This window comes from Pristiophorus japonicus, chromosome 4 (assembly GCF_044704955.1).
Source record: "Pristiophorus japonicus isolate sPriJap1 chromosome 4, sPriJap1.hap1, whole genome shotgun sequence".
Classification (NCBI taxonomy): Eukaryota; Metazoa; Chordata; class Chondrichthyes; family Pristiophoridae; genus Pristiophorus; species Pristiophorus japonicus.
The window spans coordinates 185,915,410-185,933,879 of record NC_091980.1 but is presented as its reverse complement, the minus strand read 5'-3'; the positions used below and the strand labels follow the sequence as shown (position 1 = coordinate 185,933,879).

General features: G+C 41.4%; 1 protein-coding gene across 4 annotated transcripts; it reads left to right on the top strand.

The window, feature by feature from the left end:
* Positions 1 to 285: 285 nt before the first annotated feature.
* LOC139263194 (serine/arginine-rich splicing factor 5-like) lies at positions 286 to 8,514 on the top strand. Of its 4 annotated transcripts, none has more exons than XM_070878910.1 (9): positions 290 to 386; positions 505 to 688; positions 1,948 to 2,091; positions 2,540 to 2,610; positions 2,714 to 2,818; positions 3,743 to 3,812; positions 6,207 to 6,280; positions 6,737 to 6,847; positions 8,010 to 8,514. In XM_070878910.1, exons 3-9 carry the CDS (start codon positions 1,969 to 1,971, stop codon positions 8,227 to 8,229), a joined length of 774 nt encoding a protein of 257 aa, XP_070735011.1. In that variant the 5' UTR covers positions 290 to 386; positions 505 to 688; positions 1,948 to 1,968; the 3' UTR covers positions 8,230 to 8,514. The 4 variants fall into 4 exon arrangements, 3 of the variants coding, with proteins under 3 accessions (XP_070735011.1, XP_070735013.1, XP_070735012.1); XM_070878912.1 differs by having other exon boundaries at positions 505 to 705; XR_011593060.1 differs by lacking the exons at positions 6,737 to 6,847; positions 8,010 to 8,514 and adding an exon at positions 5,546 to 6,075 and having other exon boundaries at positions 286 to 386.
* The last annotated feature ends 9,956 nt before the right edge of the window (positions 8,515 to 18,470 follow it).

Below are 18,470 nucleotides of genomic sequence, written 5' to 3'. Positions count from 1 at the left end.
ATTCGGAGATGGTGCAATGAATCTTGATTTCATTATAAGGATTAAAAGCATGTGACGCAGCATATTTGGAGCTTAGTAGAAACAATAAAAGGTGCGAGGAGGAGAAATGGCCATAGTAGTATCAGTAAAATGGACACAAAGATTGCGAGGGGAAAGGTTGCAGGCTGGATAGTCCAATTAGACTTTATATTGTATTTTGTATTTCCTTGAGGGGTGGAGGGGTGCTGGATATCGGAGCAGTCGGGAAATCTCGCGTAGAGTTGGAGTTCGTCTCACTAGAGGGCTTTGTCGGAGGGGAAGGCACAAAGAAAGAAGTGATTGACATAAGAGAGGAAGCTGGGCCAGTGGACCAGATGTGGGAGTCGCGCTGGAGATCCGAGGAGATGGTGAGGCTGAAAGTGATGAAGGAAATTGCGCTAGCAGAAGAGCAGTTCGGTTGTTTAGTTGGGGGCTGGCGGAGCAATGGCTCACCGTGTTGTGTGTGTGTTTTTTTACCCTGTGCAGAGCACGCTGCAGCTGGACCTCTGAGGACTGGGGGAGCCGAAACGATTCATCACACGCCCTCCCCCGGCGGCGGTTCCCATGGTGATGGCCCACTCGGGAGAACTCGTTGCTTAGCATCCGGGAAGTGACGGCACAGTGTCGTTGCGGGATTGGTTGCGTGCGGACGGTCGGGCTCCATTTTGAGGTGAGCTAGCTTTCGGGGTAAGCGACCGCGTCGTTTCCACAGCCAGTCGCTAAAATAATCAGAAAGGTAGCGGGCCGGGCCAAGCCCAAGCCCAAGCCCAGATCCAGGCCTAGGAGGCCCAGATCCAGATCCAGATCCGGAGCAGAGCAGAGTGGTGGGGGAGAAGCAACGGTCCGATCATCTCTGCAGGCGCCGAGGCTCAGCTGGCGGCGTTTATTGTTGGGCGGTTGCCGGACTGGCGCCCGCGCGGGGCAAGAGGCGCTGGGCTGTCTGCCCGTCGATTGTTTGCAGCCGGGGAAACCAGGGCCGCTCCTCAACCCCTCGTCGCGGCTACTTTTGGCCCGTTTTAAATACAAATAACAAAGCTTCTGTCTGGGGGATGGGGGTAGAGAGAGTGAGGGGGGATTGGAGGGAGAATTGGTGTAGATTGTGGTGTTACTTCTGTTTTGAATTTGATTAGAATCTAATTTGAGTTGACAAAAGAAAAAATGATCAGAAATACGTAATTTAAAAGAATTCGTTTACTTTATCCCTAAAATATATTTGAACAAAATTTCAGGGCTGATAGGCTCAGAAATATGCCATTTAATTTTCTAAAAGATCAACAATTTGAGTTGTATAACTTTAAAATCAATGTTTCTAAATTACAGAAAAGTTTGGTTTTTAAGCAGAACAGTATTTTTTTTGTTCAGGATAGAGGAGCAGTAAGGAAATCTTGCACAAATTTGGATGTTGTATAGCTGGTGAGTTTTGAAGGGAGTGAGGGAAGTGATTGACGTATGTCTGTTGTGTGTTCCAGTTTCAAAAAAGTATTTTACAGCTCTGTCAAAACTCTGCTACCCAAGTCCCGTTCATCCCTAACTCTATTCTTGACCTACATTGGTTCCCCATCCTCCAACATCTCATTTAAAATTCTCATTCTCGTGATTAAATCTTGATGGCCTTGCGCCTTCCTATATTTGTAACCTACAGCAGTAACATCCCCCCCATCCGCTGAACGCATCATGTCTCTAACTGTGGCTTCTCATCCTTTCACCACTCCATTCAGATGTCTTTATCTGCCAATGCACTTTCCCTAAACACACTGCCTTGCCTCTCTCTCCTTTAAGATGTTCTTTAAAATCTGCCTCTTTGGCTCTGTCTGTTATTACCATTGTGCCTCTGAAGTGCTTTGTGATGTCTTTCTACATTAAAGGTGCTACAGGTATACAAATGCAAGTTGTGTTGGCCAGCTTCGACTTTATTGTTTGTTTTGACAGTTGTATTCTAGGTCAGCAAAGATGAGTTCCCGGGTATTCATTGGCAGACTGAGCCCTTACGCCACTGAAAAAAATGTGGAGAGATTCTTCAGAGGATATGGACGAATTAAGGAAATTGATTTGAAGAATGGATTTGGATTTGTGGTAAGTTTTTAAAAAAATGCACAGGTAAGTTGTAATTGTTAGTGTGTGTTGAGTGACTTAACTCCTCCTGTAACCAATTGAATATTTACAATGCTTTCCTAACTTGATATCAGTGACAGATTAGTATGGTGAATGTGATTTTGTTACTGTTGATTTTCTGGTGAGGCAGCTCTTCTTTGGAGGTGCAAACCTAAACCTGTCTTCAGTCCTTGTAATTTTTTCTGTGAAAAGCAGAGATAACAACCAGAGGTGTAGACACTACTAGCATGAGTAGCTGAAGCCTTTTGCTCCTCCCCATACAGGTAGAAATGTGATTTTGCCATCAATCCTTTGTATGAAGCCTATCCAGTAATTTGGGATTAGTTTGCTGCTAGGTAAGGTTTAAAATCTCCACTATTGAGCACAAAAATCATTTGGACAAGATACAAATCTGTTGTTTTGTCTTCAGGAGTTTGAAGATTACAGAGATGCAGAGGATGCAGTTTATGAACTGGATGGAAAAGAGTTGTGTAATGAAAGGTAAGCGCTCCATTCCCACCTCCATATTCCCAAAATAAACTAGAAGGCTGGTAATTGTTGTGCGATACTTTCAGCTACATAAATGAGCATTTTGTTTGTGCAGAGTGACGGTTGAGCATGCCAGAGCACGCAATAGGGGAGGACGAGGAGGAGGAGGGGGACGGTATCAAGGTCGCTTTAGCCAAAGCTATCAACGCACTGCAGGAAGGTGAGTCCATTGACCTGTTTTCTTAAATTGAGAATATTACAGTAACATGAACAAATATTGTCTTGTATGTAAAATCAGTTTATTTAAGTAGATTTTGGTTGACATTAATTATAATGCACCGAATTTAATTTCACATCTGACGAGTTGAATTTGTTACCTGATTTTATGCTGTTCTGGTTCAAAAATAGTAAGTGCCAAACATTTTTGCCCAATGTTTAAATTGAGTGCCATATTCATTTGTCAGTTAGCAAAGTAGAGATGTTGCTTGTGATCATTCAAGGATTAGTGTGGTACTGAGCCACATGGATGTGAAAGATCCTTGGAAATGCTGATCTCCGTTGTGGCGGCTATAACTGTTACTTTTACAATCCTCTGGAATAGGAGGACAAAAACATTGGTTCTTGCTCAAATGACTACTAGAAACTGAACACTCGATGTTGGATGAATACAGAAAGAGCTAAGTTGTTTTAATTGAGTAGCCTGGTGACATGCGGTCTCAAGGCTCTCACTAGATAGGGTTGCTTGTTCCCACGGACCCATCAGCGATGCTGTGTGGGGTGACAACAACATAAATATATCCTTTTGAAAGCGGAGTTCTCTGCAGGGCAAAAAAAGGGTCAATCAATATTACTCATTGATAAACTTCAAACTTTTCTTATTGAATAATATGCATGATTCATCAACTGAAAATAAGACTCTCTTTGAGCCTTATTCAGTATCTTAAATAAAAATAAATTCATGTATTTGAGTTGTATAGGGTGGCGAAAATGTTTAATCCTAGTGTTTTTAAAAATAGTGGGAACTACAGAAAAGCAGAAAATCTTGTGTTCTGTTTAATATTTGCTTACCGAGGTGTCTCCAGAACAAAATACCTGTTGAATCAGCTTCTCTAATGCACAGATCATAATTTATTAACCTTTTCAGAAATGGGCCTCCAGTTCGTACAGAAAACAGAGTGATTGTTGAGAACTTGTCTTCCAGAGTTAGCTGGCAGGTATGTTGCATGTAATATCTAATTATGTGAGACTACTTTTGTGTAATTTGTTAAAACAAATGAAATGCAATGAAACTGGCACTGTTTAATTGTAAGTAGAGCTTTCAAGGTTAACTTAAGAGTCATTTTACAGTGTAGGGCACAGGTGTAATACTGTATCTTTGCCACAAACGTTGCATTCAAACAATTAATCTCAACCGAATATAAAGAACCACTCAAAAAAATGTCCAAGAAATGTAAAATTACAAAGAATCACAGTAACATGATGTAGGAGAACAAAAAGAAGTGGTTCCCAACAAGTTGGCATTAAATGTGTCAGAACAGTTCCTTCCAAAAGACACGTAACTAGCCAGCAGTGGAAACATTATATGTAATGTGACTAATTGTGACAGAATAGTACAACAACTTGAGCTGCTGACAAAGATAAACTAGAGTGGGAGTTTTTAAATTTAAAAAAAAGTCACCAAATTTGCTCCAAACATATGCAACAATTCTAAAATGTCCATTTGATTTATATTTAATATAATGTGACCTTTTATTGTGAAAATGACTCTTAATAAAGTGTTACCAGTTATCTACAGTTGACTGATAATAGTTATAATTTCGCCAAGTTATTCCATAAATTGAAAAACTGCAGTCAAAGGTGCTATACTTAATGTCAATGTCTGGGTCTAAGGTAAAGTGGGAGGTTTAAACTCTTATTTTTATATAGGAGTCCATATGTGCTTCCTTTTCTTTAATCTTTTTGAAAGCAGTGATTCTGACTTTCAACTTGTTTATAGTCCTGTGGTATTTTAAGGATTTTTCCACTTCCGTGTACCAAGCTGAGTTCTTTCCCCTTAAAGAAACAACATTTAAAAATGTTATGAGCACCCATGATCTTATTGAATGGTGGAGCAGACTTGAGGAGCCAAAAGGCCCACTCCTGCTCCTATTTTTTATGTTTTGACCCAAGGGCTCATTATGGAAGGTTATCATGTCGTGTGCTTTTAAGCAACACCGATGAAGATACCTGGTCTGCGTTAAGTTAGATGATCTCAGCCAGGGCATCGAGTAAGGCGACCTTTGGCGTCTGCTGTTAGTCTAGAGAGTGGGTGGGGGAGTCAGGGTTCTTGGTCCTGTAGTCACTTCTGACTTCTGGAAAGTGCATGTGTAGATGTGTGAGAACTTGATGGGGGATTGGCTTTGATATAAGCACCCCCCGCCACCCCCCACCCCCCACCCAAAGATCCATGATCTAATTGCTTGCCAACACTTGTCCAGGCTTTCATAAGAAATGGTTAGCTGGGGTACTACCAGTACCTGAAGAACTGCACTCCAGAAAGAGTCAGCAACTTTGACAGAAGTGGAAGAAGTTTGGGTTAGGGAATTATTAAGTTCACCATCATTATGAAGAAGGGAATACTTGAGACTTGTTATTTCGTTTCATTCCCTTTTTATTTTTGGAGTATAATTGGCTTTGTCTTGGTGTTTAAAAAAAATTATAGTTGGCCTCAATGGGAAAAAGAAAATGTGGTAATCCACATAAAACAGAAGGCCCCATCCTATAAAAGAATGGGTTAAGCTTTAATTGCCTTCCAAAATTAAGTACTGCTCCTTTAACTTGAGTAGCTAATTTTAAATACAAAAAAAAAATAACCTTGATTGCCTACTAACCTTGAAACTAAATTGTGTGTTCACTCAGTTTTTGTGTTTTTGAAATTTAACCAAGTGTTAAAACCTTTATTTACCAGCCTCTCGTGTCGTTGGCCTTGTGACGTGGAGTGCCGTTGGTTTTCCTAATCGCTGTGCCTTGGTCTCTTGGGCCTAGTTGAAATGCCAATCTGCTCCTACCTTTGTCAATTGGTGATCTAAATCTCTGTTGTGGTGGTCTGACCAACACTGGTGGGCACTGGGTTTAGTGCCATTTACCTTGCTGCGTCCCTGAAAATGATAACAAGGTGTCCTAAAGTCGAGAGTTCTGAGAGCCTGCTGTAAAATGCGAGGTCCTCGATTGGGAGAAATTCGCTGGTAGGGTTGTTTGGAAGCTCGATTGGAGTGAGGCGAGAAGTCCTTGGTCACGGCGCAAGAGTAGCAATCCCCGTTCCTATGGCAAAGCCAGAGTCTGCCTTTAAGGGAGGGTGATGTCCGGGAAGGCTCGCCTCGACTGGGTAGTGTCAGTCAAGCAGGTGGTGAAGAGAACCATCTGGTCTTCAGTCGTGGTGCCTCTGCGAACACTTGTTACATTTGGCTGGTTGAATAGCCTAGGGAATTGTACAGGAAGGTAATACAAATTTTGATGAAATTAGATTTATGTAATTTTTTTTGCTTGCTTTTCCAGTGATGTACATTGGAAATTAATAAAGAAATATGTTACTATGCTTTGATTTACCTAACTGATTTGATCTTGCATAGGATCTGAAAGATTTCATGAGACAGGCTGGAGAAGTTACTTTTGCGGATGCACACAGGCACAAAATGAATGAAGGGTAAGTTGCAAGAAGTTTTAAATAGCTGCAGCCTGAAATTTGTTGCTGGGTGGGGAAAGGAAGTGTTAGAAATCTCTACTAATGCTGCTGTGAAACTGTCAGAGAGATGAACCTTTGGTTTGGGAGTCGATGCAGACCAATTACTAAGATCATATTCAGCTTTATGATACATATCTTTAAAAAGTTTCATGTTTCACCACACCTGGACAGTTGTGGAAAGCTGTTTAGTTAAATGGTTTTGAAATAAATGATTAGTATGTCATATTGCTCTGGCAACCTTTGTAAAGAAATCTTAACATTTGCACAGTTGACTTACGACTGTACTGCTTCATCTGGTTTCTGCCCTGGCCATTCTGAATAAACTTGGACATTTCTCTGGGTATTATGCTAAGAAAGGAAGCCCAATCTTGGTGATTACAAACTTAATAAAATTTACTCTGCTTTTCCTTTCCCTAGAATTGTTGAATTTGCATCCTACAGTGATGTGAAGAATGCTCTTGAGAAGCTCTCTGGCACAGAGCTCAATGGAAGAAAGATCAGGGTGGTTGAAGAACGTAAACAGCGCAGGTAATTACCCCAGGGCGCATTTCAGGATTATTGTTGCATAGATTGATCCTCAATCCCAAATAAACTTGAAATACATTGAAACCACGAATCGTGGGCTTAATTCACCATTTTAAAAGTTTATAAGATAGAGAATCTTGATTATTAACTAGAACAAAAGCAAAATACTGCAGGTGCTGGAATCTGAAATAACAAAGTGCTGGCAATCTCAGCAGCTCAGGCAGCATCTGTGGAGAGAAACAGTTAATGTTTCAAGTCTGTGACCCTTCATCAGGACTGCAAAAGTTCAAGATGTAACAGATTCTTAAGGAAGTGCTGGGGCCCTGAAAGGGGGGAGGGGAGCAAAGAACAAAAGGAAAGGTCTGTGATCGGGTGGAAGACAGAAGAGATTTAAGAGACAAAAGGGATGATGGGCCAAAATGAGATGGTAATGGCATAAGTTAAGAAAAAAAAAAAGATGAGTCTAGATGGGATATGAATTAAGGAATCATCACCAGCTGCCTTGAAAGAGGAAAAAAAGGGGTGGAGTTTGTAAACAAAAAAGAGGAAAGAGAAAAAAAATATGGGCAGGGGTTATGGTTTGAAATTGTTGAACTCTTATGTCGAGTCCAGAAGGCTGTAAAGTGTCGAAATGAAAGATGAGGTGCTGTTCCTCTAGCTTCTGCTGAGCTTCATTGGAACAGTGCAGGAGTCCGAGGACAGAGATGTCCGAGTGCAGTTGGAGCAGAGAATTAAAATGACAGGCGACCGGCAACTCGGGGTCACGCTTATGGACTGAACAAAGGTGTTCTGCAAAGCGGTCACCCAATCTGCATAATTGATTATTAACTAACTCAGCTTGTACCATTTTTGGGCTTGAGTGCTTATATACACACACACATAATATATATATTATATATATAAAAAAATTAAAAACAGCTGGTTATAGCTTGAACTCTCAAGCAAAAGTTTGAGTTGAACAGCCTATGCTAATAGTTTGATTTTATGGCAGCTTTTTGTAAAGCCTCTATTACTCTTATCGTATGCCAAATCAGGAACATTTGGTTGGATGTGAACTGGATAGAACTGAATTGAAACAAAACTCAAAACATATTTCTAGAGTTAGTTGTAGTAAAATAGTGTTTGTACTTGACCATTCATAGTTTTGATTGCTTTTTCTTTTCAGGTCTCGTAGCAGGTCTCGTTCCCGTAGTCGAAGCTCTTCCAGATCTCGTTCCAGGGGCCGTAAGTCTTATAGTCGTTCCAGGAGTAGGAGCCGCAGCAAATCCCGATCGGAGAGTAGATCACCTATTCCTGCCAAGGAGCAGAGAGGCCATTCCTCTATGGCATCTGGGGATCATGTAAGATCACGCACACGATCACCTTCTGGTGATAGTACAGACTAAGCATGTTAATGTGGACTTTTACTAGAGTGAGTGAAAGTTGATGTAAAGGAATGAATTTGAGGAACGCAAATCTTAAATTTGTTAAAACTGCAGTACTTACATTTACTGAGCTGTATTCATTTAATTTGTCACTTGCAGAGTTGAATTGCTCATTTATTTCTTCATTGACATTGGTTTCTTTGGCAATGAATCCAAATCTTTTTTTACTTTTGGTATTAAATGTAATGGTGTAAATTACATTTCTCTTATGTACTCCTTTTAAATAAAGATTGTACATAGTTACTACTCTGTTGTGGGTTTCACATTTCATGTGTCTGAACTTTTGCACTAAGGGGCATCAGAATTTCACAAACACTGGTGCTCTTAAGAAATGACACTGGTGCTAGGATCCAAAAGTGAAGATGACAATAAAAACTTATGCCAATGCTGGGAATCTGAAATTTTAAGAGAATGCTGTAACTATCTTTAGCAATGAAAGAGAAAGGTAATAGTTCAGGTGTTGCACCTCTTTTTCTCAGCTGTTGATTGGCCTGCTGTGTATTTGTCTCTCAAAATCTTAATTATAAAATTCTACCAAAATGATTGTACAGAATCAATCCTTGTTGTAAGTGGCTAGTCATGACGACAAATTTTAAAATTTCATCTACATTCCACCTCCTCTCCCACCCACATTCAGTTGCTACAATGTGTAGGAATTTGTTATCTTTGAAATGTCTTGTTATTTTACAATGACAAACTAGGCATTTAAAACTCCACAAATTGACATATATAGAATCATTTTAATGTGACTGGCTTACTTGCATTTACAGGCTCAAACAAAACCTGTTTAAGTAGGTCTATGCTTCTTTTAGGTCCTTTCCATCACAGCGGAGCCTGACTCTTATCCCCCAACTTTCTAGCTGTTTTTATTTCCGATTTCCAGCATCTACAGTATTTTGCTTTTGTTCTAGCAAGGGTCATTGGACTGCCGTAAGGTTGTGGAAACAGGAGAACTGATGAAGCCAATTGCTGTGCCCTTATTAAGCTCAATAATAGTGGGAATTGAACCTAGTCTGTATGGTTTACTTGTAAACAGCCGTGGCTCATTAGTAACATGCTTGCTGCTGAGTTAGAAGATTGTGGGTTCTAGAGACTTGAATATGCTGTCTCGGCTGGCACTTCAATCCAGTACTAGGAGAATGCTGCCCTGTTGGAGGTGCCGTCTTTAGGATGAGACATTAAACCGAGACCCTGTATCCTCTTAAGTAGAATTAAAAGATCCCCTGTATCCTGGTCAACATTTATCCCTCAACCAACACTGCAAAAACATTATCTGATCATTTATCTCATTGCTGTTTGTGGGACTTTGCTGTTTGCAAGTTGGATGCTGCTTTTTCCTACAACAGTGATTACATTTCAAAAGTAATTAATTGACAGTGAAGTGATTTGAATGTCTTGAGCTGCTTGTCCTTGCCGATTGAATTATTGCAGAAGTCTATTTTTACATGGGATATACAGCACAGAAACAGGCCATTCGGCCCAACCAAATGTTTATCCACTCGAGCCTCCTCCTGTCTTTCCTCATCTAATCCTTTCCTCATCTAATCCTATCAGCATAACCCTCTATTCCCTTCTTCCTCACATATGCTTATCTAACCGCCCCTTAAATGCATCTATTCGTTTCAACCACTCCCTCTGGCAGGGAGTTCCACATTCTCACCATTCTGGGTAAAGTTTCTTCTGAATCCCCTATTTGAATTCTTGGTGACTGTTGATGGCCTCTAGTTATGCTGTTCCCCACAAGTGGAAACACTCTGTATCTACTCTATCAAAACCTTTTCATGATTTTAAGGACCTCTGTTAGGACAGCCCTCAGCCTTTTTTCAAGAGAAAAGAGACCCAGCCTATTCATCCTTTTCTGATATGTAAGCCCTCACATTTCTGGTATCATCCTTGTAAATCTTCTCTGCACCTTCTCCAGTGCCTCCATATCCTTTTTATAATATGGCGACCAGAATTGAACACCGTGTGGTCTAACCATGATTCAATACAAGTTTAGCATAACTTCACCACTACTTTTCAATTCTATATCTCTCTAGAAATAAACTCTAGTGCTTGGTTTGCCTTTTTTATGGCCTTGTTAACCTGTGTCGATACTTGTAGTGACTTGTATATTTGAACGTCTAGATCCTTTTGCTTCTCTAACCCATTTCGATTATTCTTTTCCAAGTAATATGTGACCTCTTTTTCTTACCAAAATGTAATTCCTCACATTTGTGTTGAATTTCATTTGCCAATTACATGCCCATTCTGCAAGTTTATTAATATTGTCTTGTAATTTGTTGCCGTCCTCCTCAGTGTTGGCTATCTCTCCCCTAATTTGATGTTGTCAGCAAATTTAGAAATTGTGTTTTTGATTCTAAAGTCTCAACTTGTTAATGTAAATAGTGAAAAACGGTGGTTCCCAGCACTGATCCTTGTAGGACCCCACTTCCTGCTACTCTGAATAGCTACCCTTTACCCCTATTCCCTGCTTTCTGTCTTGAAGCCAGCTAGCTATCCATTCTGCTACTTGTCCCCTGACTCCACATTCCCTGACATTAATTAGTCTATTATGTGGTACCTTATCGAAGGCCTTTTGAAAATCTAGATAAATGACATTACTGCATTATCCTTGTCTACTCTGTTACCTCTTCAAAAAATTCAATTAGGTTGGTCAAGCAAGAATCTCTTTTGAAATCCTTGTTGACTATTACTATATTTTTGGTTTCTAGGTGTTCTATTTTCTCATTTAGGAGGGATTTAATTATTTTTCCTAGAACCAATGTTAAGCTGATTCGCCTATAGTTCCCTGGACATGTTCTATCTCCCTTCTTAAATATAGGTATTATGTTAGCTATCCACCGGTCCTCTGGCACTACACCATTTTTCTATTAATCTTTTTGTTGAAGGTATTTCTAATTCTTAGATTTGAGACATCCAGTATTGAACTATGAGATTCAGTATATGAAATCTTAAGCTTAGTGTTCACCCACTGCATGTTCATATAGGTAATATATAGTAGGTGAATATTTGCTTCAGCTGTTATGATTTCAATGTCCACATTAGCTCATGGTATGATGTACAAACTACAGTTTTTAATAGCAGTAATCCCAATAGTTTTCATACAAGATACTGCTGTCATTGTACATCAGTGTATATTAAAGTAACTTTTGCACATTAGGATGTTAGAAATGGCTATGTTGAAGTTGCATGCAACAGTTTAAAAACATGTTTGAAGGACAGAATGCAAGTTGCAGTGATTCAACAGGTAAATACATTTTGACAAACTCACTGATTTGTAACAATTGTGTTTTTTTTAAATGTGCCTGATAATGCATGATGCCCTGCTTTCTGCCATGTTTTCTGTTAGCGAATGGCTTCCAGCACAGTGCCAGGTTCCGCTGCCAACTTGTCCTGGGCTCCCTCAGCAATGTGCTTTGGGTTGCTGGTTTCTCTCTCTGCCCACATGGACTGTGGAAGTTTTAAAACATGTACTTCGACTTTTTTTTTAAAAAAACCTTTTGAGAAGGTTTTTCAAGAAGGGCTGCTAAAGCTGAAAATGATGAGAATAAATGATTAAACCCAAAAATGAATAAGAAATTGGAAGGGATTTGGATTCAGAAATTCAGTGGTCAGAATTAGAGACTGTACCAAACCAGGGGGTGGTAGTCAAATTTGATGAGGCAGTCAAGGATCTACAAGGTGGATTAAATAAAATGGCTAAATGGAATAGTGACCGATGAAATTCAATACAATAGACGAAAGAAATACTGAGGAAGCATTAAAAGATCTAGAGGTGGTAGTACAGTGGCACTAAAGATGTTCAGACACTGGAGCAGTTAGCAAAGCAAATTCAATTCTGAACTACACTCATCAGCATATAAATGATCATGTTGAAATTAGTTTCCTGGTCAGATTGTACAGTACCTAGAGAAGCAAGGGAAACATTTAAACTATGGAGACAGTACACAGAAGAGCACGAGAACTAACCTTGGTGTCGGGATTTAATTATAAAGATTATGGAAGGTTGGGCTCCTTATCCTTGAAAGAAGCGACAAAGGGGATGCTTTAAATGGATTGTGGAAGTTTTAAGACATGTACTTTGACTTTTTTTTAAAAAAGCCTTTGAGGAGGTTTTTCAAGAAGGGCTGCTAAAGCTGAAAATGATGAGAATAAATGATTAAACCCAAAAATGAATAAGAAATTGGAAGGGATTTAGATTCAGAAATTCAGTGGTCAGAATTGGAGACTACCAAACCAGGGGGTGGTAGTCAAATTTGATGAGGCAGTCAAGGACCTACAAGATGGATTAAATAAAATGGCTAAATGGAATAGTGACCGATGAAATTCAATACAATAGAAGAAAGAAATACTGAGTTCTTAGTGTAAAAGAGGGATCAAGGCTTGAATGAGCTTTTGGTCAGGCTAAAAAGCTGAGAGTCGCTTCAGCGACAGTTTGATGCTGTGGTAGGGGACTGTCGGTTTTCTAGATGGATGAGCCAAGAAAGGCTGAACTGTCTACCTTACTTGTACCTTGTGAGTAGTGTTTTGATAGTTACATTGGTGAGTTTTGCTTCCATTAGGTCACCAACTGAACGTTTCATTCCCAATATAAGTATTGTTAGACACAAAAAGACCAAGGTCCATCTAAATCGCTTTCTACCATCCTGAGTTGCATGATCCAACGATAATGGAGTTGTTGACTTATCTCACATCAATCATAAGAACATAAGAATTTGGAGCAGGAGTAGGCCATATGTCCCTTCAAGCCTGCTCCGCTATTCAATAAAATCATGGCTGATCTTTGACCTCCACTCCACTTTCCTGCCCAATTCCCATAGCCCTTGATTCCCCTAGAGTCCAAAAATCTCTCTCTCAGCCTTGAAATATACTCAACGATTCAGCATCCACAGTCCTTTCGGGTAGAGAATTCCGTAGATTCACAACCCTCTGAATGAAGAAATACCTTCTCATCTCGGGCTTAAATGGCCTATCCCTTATCCTGAGACTATGCCCCTTAGTTCTAGACCCTCCAGCCAGGGGAAACGACCTCTCAGCATCTACCCTGTCCATTCCCCTCAGAATCTTAATATGTTTCAATGAGATCACCTCATTCTTCTAAACTCCAGAGAGTATTGGCTCAATTTCTCCTCACAGGACAACCCTCTCAACTTGTGCTTCATTCTAGTGAACCTTCATTGTACCGCCTCTAAGGCATGTATGTCCTTGTTCTGATAAGGAGATCAAAACTGCACAGTACTCCAGATGTGGTCTCACAAAAGCCCTGTACAATTGTAGTAACACTTCCTTACTCTTGTACTCCAAACTCCTTGCAATAATGGCCAACGTGCCATTTGCTTTCATAAGAACTTAAGAAATAGGAGCAGGAGTAGGCCATACGGCTCCTCAAGCCTGCTCCGCCATTTAATACGATCATGGACTCAGGTCTACTTCCCTGCCTACTTCATAACCCCTTAATCCCTCATCGGTTAGGAAACTGTCTACCTCTGTCTTAAATTAATTCAATGTCCTGGCTTCCAATGTCCTGTGAGGCAGTGAATTCCACAGATTTTACAACCCTCAGAGAAGAAATTCCTCCTCGTCTCAGTTTTAAATGGGCGGCCCCTTATTCTAAGATTATGCCCCCTAGTTCTAGTCTCCCCTATCAGTGGAAACATCCTCTCTGCATCCACCTTGTCATGTCCCCTCATAATCTTATATATTTCGATAAGATCACCTCTCATTCTTTTGAATTACAATGAGTAGAGGCCCAACCTCCTCAACCTTTCCTCATAAGTCAACCCACTCATCTCCAGAATCAACCTAATGAACCTTCTCTGAACTGCCTCCAAAAAGGTATATCCTTTCGTTAATTTGGAAACCAAAACTGTACGCAGTATTCCAGTTGTGGCCTCACCAATACCCTGTATAACTAGCAAGACTTCCCTGCTTTTTACTCCATTCCCTTTTCAATAAAGGCCAAGATTCCATTGGCCTTCCTGATCACTAACCTTTTGTGTTTCATGCACAAGTACGCCCAGGTCCCGCTGTATTGCGGCACTTTGCAATCTTTCTCCATTTAAATAATAACTTGCTCTTTGATTTTTTTCTGCCAAAGTGCATGACCTCACACTTTCTAACATTATACTCCATCTGCCAAATTTTTGCCCACTCACTTAGCCTGTCTATGTCCTTTTGCAGATTTTTTGTGCCCTCATACATTTCTTTTCCTTCCATCTTTGTATTATCAGCAAACTTGGCTACGTTACACTGGATCCTTTCTTCCAAGTCGTTAATATAGATTGTAAATAGTTGGGGTCACAACACTGATCCCTGCGGCACCTTACTAGTTACTGCTTGCCAACCTGAGAATGAACCATTTATCCTGATTCTCTGTTTTCTGTTAGTTAGCCAATCCTCTATCCATGCTGATATATTACCCCCAACCCCGTGAATTTTTATCTTTTCTGTGGCACCTTGTCAAATGCCTTCTGGAAATCCAAATACACTACATCCACTGGTTCCCCATTATCCACCCTGTTCATTACATCCTCAAAGAATTCCAGCAAATTTGTCAAACATGACTTCCCCTTCCTAAATCCATGCTGACTCTGCCTGACCGAATTTTGATTTTCCAAATGTCCTGCTACTGCTTCTTTAATAATGGACTCCAACATTTTCCCAACCATAGATGTTAGGTTAACTGGTCTATAGTTTCCTGCTTTTTGTCTGCCTCCTTTTTTAAATAGGGGCGTTACATTTGCAGTTTTCCAATCTGCTGGGACCTCCCCAGAATCCAGGGAATTTCGGTAAATTACAACCAATGAATCCACTATCCCTGTCGCTACTTCTCTTAAGGCCCTAGGATGCAAGCCATCAGGTCCAGGGGATTTATCTGCCTTTATCTTACTGAATACCACCTCCTTAGTGATTGTGATTGTGTTAAGTTCCTCCCCCCCATAGCCCCTAGATTATCCACTGTCAGAATATTATTAGTGTCCTCTACTTTAAAGATTGATACGAAATATTTGTTCAGAGTTTCGGTCAAGTCAATGTTCCCCATTACTAATTCTCCAGTCTCGTCCTCTAAGGGACCAACATTTACTTTAGCCACTCTTTTCATTTTTATATTCCCGGGATGGCGGGACTGACCTATCAAGAAAGACTGGATCAACTGGGCTTGTATTCACTGGAGTTCAAAAGAATGAGTGGGGACCTCATAGAAACGTTTAAAATTCTGATGGGTTTAGACAGGTTAGATGCAGGAAGAATGTTCCCAATGTTGGGGAAGTCCAGAACCAGGGGTCACAGTCTAAGGATAAGGGGTAAGTCATTTAGGACCAAGATGAGGAGAAACTTCTTCACCCAGAGAATGGTGAACCTGTGGAATTCTCTACCACAGAAAGTTGTTGAGGCCAATTCACTAAATATATTCAAAAAGGAGTTAGATGAAGTCCTTACTACTAGGGGGATCAAGGGGTATGGCGAGAAAGCAGGAATGGAGTACTGAAGTTGCATATTCAGCCATGAACTCATTGAATGGCCTACTCCTGCACCTATTTTCTATGTTTCTATATACCTATAGAAACTCTTGCTATCTGTTTTTATATTTCGTGCTAGTTTACTTTCATAGTCTATCTTCCCTTAATCATTTTTTTAGTCATTTTTTGCTGGCTTTTAGAAGCTTCCCAATCTTCTGTCCTCGCACTAGTTTTGGCCACTTTGTATGCCTTTGTTTTTAATTGGATACTGTCCTTTATTTCTTTAGTTAGCCACGGATGGCTATCTTTTCTCTTACACCCTTTTCTCCTGACTGGAATATATTTTTCTTGAGAATTGTGAAATATCTCCTTCAATGTCATCATCATAGGCGGTCCCTCAAAACGAGGATGACTTGCTTCTACGCCAAAAAAAAGGACGAGTTCACAGGTGTTTCAATGAAATACCCGAACTACATCCTGAAGGGCGGAAGATGCCTGTGCGTGCATTTTTTTTACGTGGGGTGGCCGTTGCACACCAGCCACCACACGGGCTTGACAGAGCTAGGTCTTGGTCCAGTGGCAAGGATTCCCCAAGACAACTGGAGACCCGCTCTGTTGCATGGACCTAGTGCACACACGTATCGCAGTGTGGGCTGGTCCGTGCTGTCCCTGGCCCCGAACTCGCGCCTCCCCTGGGCCCCGATCACGTCCCTCCACAGTCTCTCGCTGCTTCTTCGCCCTGACCTCGCTGCTCCTGCTGTATATGCCCACGCTCCGATCACTGACCTGGATGGATCTTGATGTCACTCTACACAGCTGTCGCCCTCCTGCACCAGCTCGTGCTGTACCTTGTAGTGGCTTCCACGCTGCCCATGGCCGCGCTCGCTGCTCCTTTTATGGCCCCGACCTGCCGTCTTAAATGTATGCCACTGTTCATCAACTGTCCTATACTTTAATCTATTTTCCCAGTCCACTTCAGCTAACTCTGCCCCTTCATAGTCCCCTTTATTTAAGCTTAGCATGCTGGTTTGAGATCCAACTTTCACCCTCCATCTGAATTTGAAATTCAACCATGCTATGATCACTTATTGCAAGGGGATCCTTTACGAGGAGATTGTTTATTAATCCTGTCTCATTACAGAGGACCAGATCCGAGATAGCCTGCCCCTTGTTGATTCTGTTACATCCTGCTCAAGGAACCCGTCCCTTATGCACTCTATGAACTCTTCCTCAAGGCTACTCTGACCAATTTGATTTGCCCAATCAATATGAAGGTTAAAATTACCCATGATTATTGCTGTTCCCTTTTTACAAGCCCCCACTATTTCCTGGTTTATACACCGACCAACAGAGTTGCTACTGTTAGGAGGCCTATAGACTATGCCCATCAGTGACCTTTTCCCCTTATTCCTTTATCTCCACCCAAATTGTTTCAACATCCTGATCATTTGTGCCAATATCGTTTCTCACTATTGCAGTGATTCCATCCTTTATCAATAGAGCTACCCAACCTCCTTTTCTTTTCTGTCTGTTCTTCTGGATTGTCAAATACCCCTGAATATTTAATTCCCAGTCCAGGTCACCTTGCAACCACGTCTCTGTAATGGCTATCAGATCATATCCATTTGTATCTCTTTGTGCCGTCAACTCATCTATTTTGTTACGAATGCTACGTGCATTTAGACAAAGTGCCTTTAAATTTGTTTTTTTACTTTTTTCCTGCTTGTTTCCTTTCTCCTTCAAACTCATTTTCTTTATTGTTGCTTTCTAATTCCAGCTTTACTCCCCTCCCTACTGAATCTATTTTCAGGTTCCCATCCCCCTGCCAAGTTAGTTTAAACCCTCCCTAACAGCACTAGCAAACCTCCCTGCGAGGATATTGCTCCAGGCTCTGTTGAGGTGCAACCTGCCTGGCCTGTACATGTCCCACATCTCCTAGAAGCGATCCCAATGCCTCAGGAAACAAAAGCACTCCCGCCTGCACCATCTCTCCAGCCACGTATTCATCTACTCTATCCTCCTGTTTCTGTACTCACTAGCTCATGGCACCGGGAGTAATCCGGAGATTATTACCTTTGAGGTCCTGGTTTTTAATCTCTCCTAGCTCCCTAAACTCTGCCTACAGGACCTCATCCCTCTTTCTACCTATGCCATTGGTCCCGATATGGACCATGATCTCTGGCTGTTCACCCTCTGCCCCCCACAGAATGCCCTGCAGTCGCTCAGTAACATCCTTGACCCTGGCACCAGGGAGGCAACATACCATCCTGGAGCCGCAGAAATGCCTGTCTGCTCCCCTGACTATTGAATCCCCTACCACTATAGCTCTTCCATTCTTCTTCCTCACCCACGTGCAGCTGAGCCACCCGTGATGCGGTGGACTTGGCTCTGGCTGCACTCCCCAGAGCCACCATCGCCCTCACCGGTTCTCAGAACAGAGTACCGGTTGGAGAGCGAGATGGACTCTGGGGACTCCTGCATTACCTGACTAGTCCTCTTCTGTCTGGCGGTCACCCAATCCTTGCACACTCTTAAGCTGCGGGGTGACCACCTCTAGAAATGTGCTATCCACGTAGCTCTCAATCTCACGGATGCACTGCAGTGACTCCAGCAACCACTCAAGCTCCAAAACGCGGAGCTCGAGTTGGTGCAGCTGGAGACACCTCCTGCACACATGGGCGTACCTGCTTCGCAAAGCATCTAGGATTTCCCACATGCCACAGGATGTGCAATCCACGG

Coding starts and splice junctions, on each gene's coding strand:
- LOC139263194 (XM_070878910.1), top strand. CDS start 1,969: ATGAGTTCCCGGGTATTCATTGGCAGACTGAGCCCTTACGCCACTGAA. Junction 3,813..6,206: donor CTTCCAGAGTTAGCTGGCAG/GTATGTTGCATG, acceptor GATCTTGCATAG/GATCTGAAAGATTTCATGAG. Junction 6,281..6,736: donor AGGCACAAAATGAATGAAGG/GTAAGTTGCAAG, acceptor TCCTTTCCCTAG/AATTGTTGAATTTGCATCCT.